Source organism: Pollachius pollachius, assembly GCF_949987615.1.
Source record: "Pollachius pollachius genome assembly, chromosome: 16".
In the NCBI taxonomy this organism is placed as follows: Eukaryota; Metazoa; Chordata; class Actinopteri; order Gadiformes; family Gadidae; genus Pollachius; species Pollachius pollachius.
In genome coordinates this window covers 1,948,132-1,958,973 of record NC_136949.1, presented here as the reverse complement: position 1 = coordinate 1,958,973, position 10,842 = coordinate 1,948,132, and the positions used below count along the sequence as shown (strand labels likewise).

The 10,842-nt window shown below is 48.3% G+C and overlaps 2 protein-coding genes across 3 annotated transcripts; one reads left to right on the top strand and one right to left on the bottom strand.

Annotated features, from left to right (window-relative positions):
- Positions 1-702: 702 nt before the first annotated feature.
- Positions 703-4,867, bottom strand: rps7 (ribosomal protein S7). Its single transcript, XM_079753631.1, has 7 exons — positions 4,828-4,867; positions 4,093-4,178; positions 3,850-3,921; positions 3,153-3,296; positions 2,407-2,471; positions 1,303-1,453; positions 703-813 (listed from the first exon to the last, which is right to left on the bottom strand). Exons 2-7 carry the CDS (start codon positions 4,165-4,167, stop codon positions 736-738), a joined length of 585 nt encoding a protein of 194 aa, XP_079609757.1. The 5' UTR covers positions 4,168-4,178; positions 4,828-4,867; the 3' UTR covers positions 703-735.
- A 58-nt stretch (positions 4,868-4,925) lies between these two features.
- Positions 4,926-9,223, top strand: rnaseh1 (ribonuclease H1). Of its 2 annotated transcripts, XM_079753627.1 has the most exons (9): positions 4,926-5,013; positions 5,232-5,324; positions 5,836-5,960; positions 6,737-6,946; positions 7,184-7,283; positions 7,413-7,467; positions 7,818-7,902; positions 8,253-8,377; positions 9,012-9,223. In XM_079753627.1, exons 2-9 carry the CDS (start codon positions 5,257-5,259, stop codon positions 9,102-9,104), a joined length of 861 nt encoding a protein of 286 aa, XP_079609753.1. In that variant the 5' UTR covers positions 4,926-5,013; positions 5,232-5,256; the 3' UTR covers positions 9,105-9,223. The 2 variants fall into 2 exon arrangements, with proteins under 2 accessions (XP_079609753.1, XP_079609752.1); XM_079753626.1 differs by having other exon boundaries at positions 4,926-5,324.
- The last annotated feature ends 1,619 nt before the right edge of the window (positions 9,224-10,842 follow it).

The window sequence follows — 10,842 nt, the reverse complement described above, 5'->3', positions numbered from 1 at the left end:
TAAATTACATTTAGCAGACGCTTTTATCCAAAGCGACTTACAATAAGTGCATTTGTTACAATAAGTAATTTGTCATAAGTGAAACAATATATCGCTGTCGGTACAGTAAAGATGTTCATAGAACCAAGTGCAAGTATTACAATCGCTAGGCTAACCCATTCCCCATGTAAAGCAAAGATAGCAGCTACGGTAGATGCTACACAATTAAGTACCTTGAATAAGTGCAATGTACAAGTGCCAGGACGTACAACATTCAATGGTGGCTGTGCATTGGTTTCTATGCAGAGTCGAGGTGAACTCTGAACAGGTGAGTTTTGAGTCTTTTGCGGAAGCTGGTGAGCGACTCTGCGGTCCTGACATCGGTAAGGAGCTCGTTCCACCACTGAGGTCCCAAAACAGAAAAGTTGTGACTTCGCTGATCGACTTACAAGCTGTAACTCAGAGTACATCGATTTGGTGAGAGTTCATGGGTAGTGTGTTCGTATTCGTGGACGCCATTTTTAACCGTAGAATTACTATTACGAGAAAACTAGTTAGTTCAATGAAAAAAGATCCTTTAATGTTGTAGATTAATTTTATCATACAACATTAATTTCTCCCTTTTCAAGAGTTGTTTTATTCTATAGCTTATTTCCCCTTTGAGGGCATGCCCGTTTGATAAACATCACACACACTCAAAGATTGGACTCGTCAAACGTGACCAACAGTAAACAAATTTATTTTGTAATTTGCATGTTACAGCTGGAACTCCGGGAATTCAAACACAACGTCTTTGCCTGTGAGCTTCTTGTAGACCCCTGAGAAGGTCTCCACCTGCAAGCACAACGGAGGAAACGTCACAGCGGGCACACTGCAGTACCAAGGAACACCAATAGCAGTATGCAGTACATATACATACAGTGTAATATCACTAGCAATATCATTCTGTAATATGCAATGATCACAGAGTTTATATCAAACCTCCATTTAACATCCCCTAATCTCATGAACATCTTGGTGTCCGGGACGGGTCATATCTCAACGAGTCTACTACCTAGTTAAGATGGAGGCATGTGCCCTGCATGGTTTAGCTCCCCAGTCACGGCCCAGAAGGCTCTAGGAAGTTATAGGAATATACAGAACGCCCATCCTCACCGGCCCGAGAGCCGGGGACTGAGCTCGCTCTCAGACGTCGTGGAACGGGAATGTACGTCACAGCATAGCGCTACGCTCCCATACGCCACAAGGACAGAGCCATGCAAGAGCTACTCACAGGATGTCCACGTCGGTCACACACACACGCGGGTTGTCATGGGAACTCACTTTGTGTTCTACGTTGTTCTGCTGCGCCTTGTCCAGATGCACCTTGATCAGCCGACTGCTGTCCAGCTTCACGCGGATCCTCTTGCCCACGATCTCGCTGGGGAACACCAGGTCTTCCAGGATGGCGTCATGCACGGAGGTCAGGGTACGGCTGTAGGGGCACAGAGCACGTTAACGACGGACCGGAGGACCAGCGCTGCCCGGGTTAGCCGTGGGAGACGGCGGGGCGAGGGCCCGGGTTAAATTAACACGCAGGCCACACCGCGTCCCACCGCCACGTCATGATCCACCCGGCCAGAGACGTGGCTGATCAAGCCCACTTGTTTGGTCTTTGGTTATCACGCCTTTTGGTTTGACGAACCAAGTCCTGAACGGCTTTTACCGCTCCTCGTAATGTCATGGGGGCACTTATGTCAGCCAAGGAATATATACAAAGAGTATCGATAAACATAAAACCCTTATCCGGAATAAAAGCTAATACTTTTAACACGTTGCACCATACCACTGGTAGGCCCTTTGAGAGGATAACTAAGTTGGAGTGACCGTTCGCTACGAGGTAGAATTATCATAGTTCGATGTTTACAACTAGGGCGGTGGTCCATCAGTAGGTAAAGATGTCTGGACACACTTTTAAAACCATTCAAGAACAACAACCAAACACTGGCCTTCAGTCCCAACCGTTATCTACACAAGGACTACGGTACATCCCTTTAAACACTTTCCAGGGATACCACTTCCTTTAGGTTTTGAGCTGTCAGAAATGACAATTACAGAAAAGATACAAAAAAATATATTAAAACATCCAGATTTGGTTGTGCTCTGCATGGTTTAGCTCCCCAGTCACGGCCCAGAAGGCTCTAGGAAGTTATAGGAATATACAGAACGCCCGTCCTCACCGGCCCGAGAGCCGGGGACTGAGCTCGCTCTCCGACGTCGTGGAACGGGAATGTACGTCACAGCATAGCGCTACGCTCCCATACGCCACAAGGACAGAGCCATGCAAGAGCTACTCACAGGATGTCCACGTCGGTTACAACAATGGTTTAGTAGCAACACAAAATATCTTCAATAATAGACGAGGCTAGTAATCGGGTTTCGACTTGCCTCCTGGGACGCTTCTGCTTATTCTTGATACGGCTTTTCCTGGTGGGCTTGGGCAGGATCCTCCTCTGGAGAAATAGAAAAGGCACATGTTAACACAATAACTGAGGAAAAAGAACAATACTGAGATGACATATCGACTAGTCCTGTCAACCACCCTCAGACAAAATGGCACATGTCTTAGAAGGATAGGATGTCTACTTTAAGCATTGGACAAAATTGTGTAGTTTGAGGGTGCAATTGGACAAAAATGTAAGTGCCCGTTGATAAAGATGGAGGCATGTGCCCTGCATGGTTTAGCTCCCCAGTCACGGCCCAGAAGGCTCTAGGAAGTTATAGGAATATACAGAACGCCTGTCCTCACCGGCCCGAGAGCCGGGGACTGAGCTCGCTCTCCGACGTCGTGGAACGGGAATGTACGTCACAGCATAGCGCTACGCTCCCATACGCCACAAGGACAGAGCCATGCAAGAGCTACTCACAGGATGTCCACGTCGGTTTCAAACTTTGAAAGTCACCCATATCAAGCATGACAAAGATTGTTCAAAGAAAGAACGTGAAGGAATACAGTGGCCGAATTAGCACTTTGCAATACTTTGAATATGGTTCATGAAGCATTGTATGCAAACTAAAATGAGAATTCCGACACAGAAGGAGCTTGTGGGGCAGGGCTGAAGCCCTCCGCCTGCCGCGGTGCGGCGGCCGGTGGACCTGAGCTACTGACCCAGGTCAGAGAACGGGTTCCTCACCTGTGCGACGAAGACCACGTGCTTTCCACTGAACTTCTTCTCCAGCTCCCTCACAAGCCGCACCTGGATCTTCTGGAAGGACTTCAGCTGAGGTACGGGAACGAAGATGATGATGGCCTTTCTGCTGCCTCCAACATCGATTTCCTGACAACCCAAAACCACAAACTTTAGAAAGAGCCGTCGTACTCAAATTCAACCGTTTCATTAACGGATGAATGATTGTGCCCTGCATGGTTTAGCCCCCCAGTCACAGCCCAGAAGGCTCTAGGAAGTTATAGGAATATACAGAACGCCCGTCCTCACCGGCCCGAGAGCCGGGGACTGAGCTTGCTCTCCGACGTCGTGGAACGGGAATGTACGTCACAGCATAGCGCTACGCTCCCATACGCCACAAGGACAGAGCCATGCAAGAGCTACTCACAGGATGTCCACGTCGTTTGCAAACATTAATAAAGTCACCCATTTCAAAACATAACAAATTAACGATTTTGTTCCAAAGGAAAAAGTGAAGGAACACATGAAGCATTGGGCCGATTTACCACTTTGAACCAAAGCAGAAATACGAGTGGACATGTGAAATACTTTTGACTATGGTTCATGAAGCATTGCATGCAAGCTACACGTTGGATCGCGATACTCCAGACACCTCAAGTACTATTCAAACGTTACCAATTCAACTTCATTCCAGGGCTTGTACCTTTGCAGCGGTGATGTTCAGCTCTCTCAGCTGAGCCTTGAGGTCGGAGTTCATCTCCAGCTCGAGAAGAGCCTAAAGCACATTAAACCAAGTCATGAAACATACTTTTACACACAATAATGCCATCGCATGGGATGAGACATTTAATGTCCCGACGATTGACTACAAACTTTCCAACGGACACGCTGGTCGCTGACAGGTGAAGATGAATGGCTGACTCGTCTAACACGTAGTGAACGTTACCTGGGAGATCCCAGACTCGAACTCGTCTGGCTTTTCGCCATTCGGCTTGACGATCTTGGCGCTTGTACTGAACATGGCCTTTATGTCTGCGGAAGGAAAGGTGGATTAGCTCACCGTGAACCAACAGTCTGAAGGGATGGAACGGGTCACTGTGAGCCTCGTCCCAACACAGCACGCTGGGTTAGCAAAGAGCTAACAGTGATGGTAATGCACATGTGGAACGCACAACGACCAACAAATAAATACATTGCCTTGACTTGACAGAGAACCAGCATAAGGACATGCTTAGATCAGCGTTTTTAAGGTCCACGTGTCTGGGAGAGAGGGACAATAGTCGTAGTTCACCTGGACGCGCTAGCCTGATGCTAACAGTATCTTTGGTGCTAGCGTTTTAACAGCAAACAGGGCAACACTACAGCCACTAGACAACACGCACCCATTATCTAATTCAATAAGTCTACTATTAAAAAGATCAGAGCGGGTCTGCCGTTTAACCAGCGGGTCTGCAGCGGGAACCAATGCGGGGCCTCGGACGACCGACCCCGGAGCCACAACCCGTCCACAATACTATCCCCTAATAACAAAAACACAATGGCCATCCACCACCAAACATTAGGTAATCAAAGGCATCAGTGCCCCGAGATAACGTACAATGTAAAAAATGTGGCGATTTAATGTTTGTTTCACACATTAAAACATAGAAGCTCGTATCCTCGGAGAAATAGCATGACCAACCTCTGTCAACGACGGCCAAGGAAGAGGCCGGAACATCGCGAGAGTTCAATTCATCCTCCTCGAGAATCATGGGAACCCGGAAGTAGTGAGTATATTACCCGCCCGTTACCTAGCTATCTTCAGTACGTACAGTTCACATCGGTATTATTTGACACTCGAAGGTCAGGTCAGGTCAGGTCGTGCAAGGTGTGTTTGTCCAACAGTACGCCCTTTGTTGGGTCTTTATTAACGCCAGGCGGAGAGTTGCGCTGTGAACAGTAAACACAGAGACCAGAGACGCAACAACATGTGTGGCAGCCCTCCAGTGCTGAAGGCGGACGACTGAGGGTGGACGACTGAGGGTGGACGACTGAGGGTGGACGACTGATGTTCAGATGGTCCGCTCTCTGCTCTCTTGTCCGCAGGACGGTGTGCAGCTCGGCCGACGACATGGTGGGGAAGGGCAAGTTCTTCTACGCGGTGCACAAGGGCACGAAGCCCGGAGTGTACACCAGCTGGTGAGTCACACACACACACACACACACACACACACACATACACATACACATATACATACATACATACATACATACATACATACATACATACATACATACATACATACATACATACATACATACATACATACATACACCTAATAGCACACACACAGATACACACGCACACACACACAGATAAACGCATACACAATAACATACACACACACACATGCATAATAACATACACACACACACATAATAACACTTACTGTAGTATGAACACATTGTGTACATATACACATGTATCTATTTGTTTTATTGTATAACCGTACTTGTTTTATATGTTTTATTATATTTGATTTTACCCTGAGTAGAGCAGTTATCTGAAGCATGTCTAACAAGCTAGATACCCAGCGACCCTACACTTGTCCATAGACCGTTGGTCTGTGATAGTTTACAACGTGATGAAGGAAAACCAAATCCCTGATAACTTGAACGGAGTGGATTCCTATCTCCCTCCCTGGTCCAGGGATGAGTGCAGGAGCCAGGTGGAGAAGTTCCCGTGTGCGATTTATAAGAAGTTTGCTTCAGAGAAAGACGCCTGGGCCTTCTTCAGAGGAGTGAAGCAAGCAGCGGTGCCCACCGCTGTCAAAGGTAGGACGGACTATAGGGCTCTGTAGCTGCAAGGTAGGACGGACTATAGGGCTCTGTAGCTGTAAGGTAGGAGGGACTATAGGGCTCTGTAGCTGTAAGGTAGGACGGACTATAGGGCTCTGTAGCTGTAAGGTAGGAGGGACTATAGGGCTCTGTAGCTGTAAGGTAGGACGGACTATAGGGCTCTGTAGCTGTAAGGTAGGAGGGACTATAGGGCTCTGTAGCTGTAAGGTAGGACGGACTATAGGGCTCTGTAGCTGTAAGGTAGGAGGGACTATAGGGCTCTGTAGCTGTAAGGTAGGAGGGACTATAGGGCTCTGTAGCTGTAAGGTAGGATGGACTATAGGGCTCTGTAGCTGTAAGGTAGGACAGACTCTATACGTAGGAGCACAGTTGGAATACAATGCATTGTGGGATTATTGTTAAGTCCAGAAAACTTTGTTGTGAAAGAGGTTGTCTTTGGCTTTCATGGCTTTCATATGTAACCCAAATCTGCCCTCTGGAATTAGTGTGTTGTTGTAGGAGCTACAGTAGAGGAAGGAAGAGGCTACAATAATACCAACAATCCAGGGACGTGTGATGAATAATATGGTTCATTCTGTTTGCATAGATTAATACATTCCTTAAAAAATGAAGGATAACCTTTAGATAATAATCACATGTCAAAAACGTATACAAATTCCGAACAACATTGTTTTTGACCTAAAAACCAAAGCATTTCCTGGCACACATAAAATCCCCCGAGTCGATCCTGTGTTGTGCGTTCTGTCCTGAAGCCTCCAGCGGTGGTGCGTCCTTCAGCCTGCTTCCCAAGAGGGGGCCAGAGCCTCTCAACTACATCCCTATTGGCCAGAAGAGGTGCTACTCAAACAAGGAGGCGGAGTCTCCCTCCAAAAGGCTCAAGGGATCCGTCGAGAGCTCTCCCCCAGAGAGCAGCTGCTCCTCCTCCTGCCCCTCGGAGGAGGGGGACGGCTTCACCCGCATGGGTGAGACGTCCCCCTGGGTTTACTTCTCATCCAGTGGTTCCCAACCTGCGGGGCAGACCCCACTGGCAGTCCCCTGATTTGCATACGCGGTCGTTGGACATTGTTGATGTTTTAAATTGAAGGTCCAATCAAATGGATACAGTAGATGCTTCAGAGATAATAGGTTTTGTTCTGGGGGTAGCTGATTTAGTGTGTTTTTAAACCTGCCGGTGGTGTTGTTCCTGCGGTGTCCACTAGGGGATGCTGTGGTCGTCTATACCGACGGATGCTGTTCTAATAACGGACGGAAGGGGGCGCGGGCAGGGATCGGAGTTTACTGGGGACCGAACCATCCACTGTGAGGCTCCCTCCCTCCCTCTCTCCTCACCTGTCTCTGTTCCATAGTGGGATGGATTGAATGCAGGGTAAACACACACACACACCTCTTAGCTGCTTCTGCTGTTTACGTTCTTCTCTCATTCTGAAGGAACGTTGCAGATCGTATGGGGGGAAGACAGACCAATCAGAGAGCCGAGATCCAGGTAAGGTTTATTTTTAGACCCATCAGAGAGCCGAGGCAACATTCATATTTTGTGCTGTTGAGGTACTAGCGGATAGCATGCTAACCGTTAGCAGGCAAACTGCTAGTTAAGTAAGCTGTTAGCAGTACTTCCGTTGGCAGGCTATGTGTAAGTACTCTTCCTAGCTGGAGTTGTCCCTGAGCAAGACACCTAACCCTGAGTGCTCCCGATGAGCTGGCTGTCGCCCTGCATGGTTAACACTGTCGTCGGTGTGTGAATGTGTGAGTGAATGGTGAATGTGAGGCAATGTTGTAAAGCGCTTTGAGTGGCCAATAGATGCAGTCCATTTACTGCGTGCTCCTGTGGTGCAGGCGGCCTGCAGAGCTCTGGAACAGGCCAAGGAGCAGGACATCAAGAAGCTGGTCATCTACACCGACAGCAAGTTCACCATCAACGGTATATGGCCAGACCTTAGCATCTCCTAGAGAGATCCTCCAAACACTAGACTCTGATACCACACTCCTCAGCCACAACACCCAGGGAGACTCATTGAGCATGGAAGGTACATTTAAAACCTAAACATATTAATCCAATACGGAATCCTTGACATGAGTGAGTTTAAAGGGGTCCCTGTTCGAGTGTTCACCCAGACGTGCGATGGACATATCAGCCTCCGAGCTGGTGCAGTCATCGTGTGTGTGTGTGTGTGTGTGTGTGTGTGTGTGTGTGTGTGTGTGTGTGTGTGTGTGTGTGTGTGTGTGTGTGTGTGTGTGTGTGTGTGTGTGTGTGTGTGTGTGTTCGTTCAGGTGTGACCACCTGGGTGAAAACCTGGAAGACCAACGGCTGGAGGCTGAAGTCAGGAGGTCAGGTCACCAACAAGGACGACTTTGAGAAGCTGGACCGCCTCAACGCCCAGCTGGAGGTCGTCTGGGTAACGTTCTCAACCCTCACATCCTCTTTCTCTTCCCAACCTCCCTTCCTCAACCTCTCCCTCTCTTCTCTCCTTCTTCCTGTTGCCCTCTTTCACTTCCTCTCCATGTCCTCCTCTCTCTTCCTCCTCCGCCTCCGCCTCTCTCTCTTCCTCTCTCCCTCTCACTCTCTCATTCTCTCTCTGTCTCTGTCTCTCTGTCTCTCTCTCCCTCACTCCCAAGATGCAAGTTTTACTGGCTTTATTTGGCATGAAAAAAAAAAAAGTCACATTGCCAAGGGGAAAAAAGTTAAATAAGTTAAATAAAAAAATTATTATGTATTTCGATTTTTATTTGTATTCTTTTTACAAATTAAAGTCAAATTTAAGGATCAAAAATATATCTCCCCCCTTTTCTCTCTCTTTCTCTCTTTTTCTCTTTTTCTTTCTCTCTCTCTCTCTCTCTCTCTCTCTCTCTCTCTCTCTCTCTCTCTCTCTCTCTCTCTCTCTCTCTCTCTCTCTCTCTCTCTCTCTCTCTCTCTCTCTCTCTCTCTCTCTCTCTCTCTCTCTCTCTCTCTCTGGTTCTCTTGCTCTCTCTGGTTCTCTTGCTCTCTCTGGTTCTCTTAATCTCTGTCTGTCTCTCTGGTTCTCTCTCCAGATCCACATCCCGGGTCACGCGGGCTACGCGGGTAATGAGGAAGCGGACCGTCTGTCTCGCGTGGGAGCGGCCAAGATTCTGGAGTCGCCATGACAACCGGTCACGCCCCGCTCATTAACGTAGCGTGCAGGAGAGGCGCCGTGTCGGAGCGCGCCTTTTTAGTTTGACTTCCTTTGTGTTCCGTGTCCTCCTCTTGTGTGAATAAAGTTCTGTCAAAGTTAATTGGATCCTTCTGTCACTCTGCTTGTATCATTACGGTGTCATCAACCCTAGGGGGTACGACACTACAGATTTATAAAACGAAGACCGAAAACAAATCATGTTTGCTATCTTAAAAATAGAATAGAAACTTTAATTGCCACACAACAACATTGGTGGTATTTTTTAACAGGGGACACATCCGACAGAAGACCTGTTTCGTAATATTTATAATAATTCTCATGGCCTGGCAACATTGGATTTGTAAGAGTCACATGCACCTGTAGGGACTGTGATGTCACTTCCTGTGTAAGGAGCCTAGGGGTTCAGAGATACCCGTCCCACTAGACGTCGGGGGGGGGGAGACAGTACAGAGACAGGTCATTAAGGAGCAGGTAGGGGTTAGACAGTAAGACAGGTCATTAAGGAGCAGGTAGGGGTTAGACAGTACAGAGACAGGTCATTAAGGAGCAGGTAGGGGTTAGACAGTACAGAGACAGGTCATTAAGGAGCAGGTAGGGGTTAGGCAGTACAGAGACAGGTCATTAAGGAGCAGGTAGGGGTTAGACAGTACAGAGACAGGTCATTAAGGAGCAGGTAGGGGTTAGACAGTACAGAGACAGGTCATTAAGGAGCAGGTAGGGGTTAGACAGTACAGAGACAGGTCGTTAAGGAGCAGGTAGGGGTTAGACAGTACAGAGACAGGTCGTTAAGGAGCAGGTAGGGGTTAGACAGTACAGAGACAGGTCATTAAGGAGCCGGTAGGGGTTAGAGAGTACAGAGACAGGTCATTAAGGAGCAGGTAGGGGTTAGACAGTACAGAGACAGGTCGTTAAGGAGCAGGTAGGGGTTAGACAGTAAGACAGGTCATTAAGGAGCAGGTAGGGGTTAGACAGTACAGAGACAGGTCATTAAGGAGCAGGTAGGGGTTAGACAGTACAGAGACAGGTCGTTAAGGAGCAGGTAGGGGTTAGACAGTACAGAGACAGGTCAGTAAGGAGCAGGTAGGGGTTAGGCAGTACAGAGACAGGTCATTAAGGAGCAGGTAGGGGTTAGACAGTACAGAGACAGGTCGTTAAGGAGCAGGTAGGGGTTAGACAGTTCAGAGACAGGTCGTTAAGGAGCAGGTAGGGGTTAGACAGTACAGAGACAGGTCATTGAGGAGCAGGTAGGGGTTAGAGAGTACAGAGACAGGTCATTGAGGAGCAGGTAGGGGTTAGACAGTACAGAGACAGGTCATTGAGGAGCAGGTAGGGGTTAGGCAGTACAGAGACAGGTCGTTAAGGAGCAGGTAGGGGTTAGGCAGTACAGAGACAGGTCATTAAGGAGCAGGTAGGGGTTAGGCAGTACAGAGACAGGTCATTAAGGAGCAGGTAGGGGTTAGACAGTACAGAGACAGGTCGTTAAGGAGCAGGTAGGGGTTAGACAGTACAGAGACAGGTCGTTAAGGAGCAGGTAGGGGTTAGACAGTACAGAGACAGGTCATTAAGAAGCAGCCTACAGGTAGACTGAGGACACTGGGCTGTGAAGCCAGCCCCTGTGGTTGTGGGTTCCATCCCCCTTGGCAATAGAGCATGGAGCCTTCTGTCCTGGACCCTGGACCGTGTGCACAGTGAGCTTGACTCCCTCTCTG

Coding starts and splice junctions, on each gene's coding strand:
- rps7 (XM_079753631.1), bottom strand. CDS start 4,167: ATGTTCAGTACAAGCGCCAAGATCGTCAAGCCGAATGGCGAAAAGCCA. Junction 3,922..4,092: donor TCGAGTCTGGGATCTCCCAG/GTAACGTTCACT, acceptor AATGTGCTTTAG/GCTCTTCTCGAGCTGGAGAT. Junction 3,297..3,849: donor TGAACATCACCGCTGCAAAG/GTACAAGCCCTG, acceptor TTGGGTTGTCAG/GAAATCGATGTTGGAGGCAG.
- rnaseh1 (XM_079753626.1), top strand. CDS start 5,194: ATGTTCAGATGGTCCGCTCTCTGCTCTCTTGTCCGCAGGACGGTGTGC. Junction 7,903..8,252: donor CAGCAAGTTCACCATCAACG/GTATATGGCCAG, acceptor GTGTTCGTTCAG/GTGTGACCACCTGGGTGAAA. Junction 8,378..9,011: donor CCCAGCTGGAGGTCGTCTGG/GTAACGTTCTCA, acceptor TTCTCTCTCCAG/ATCCACATCCCGGGTCACGC.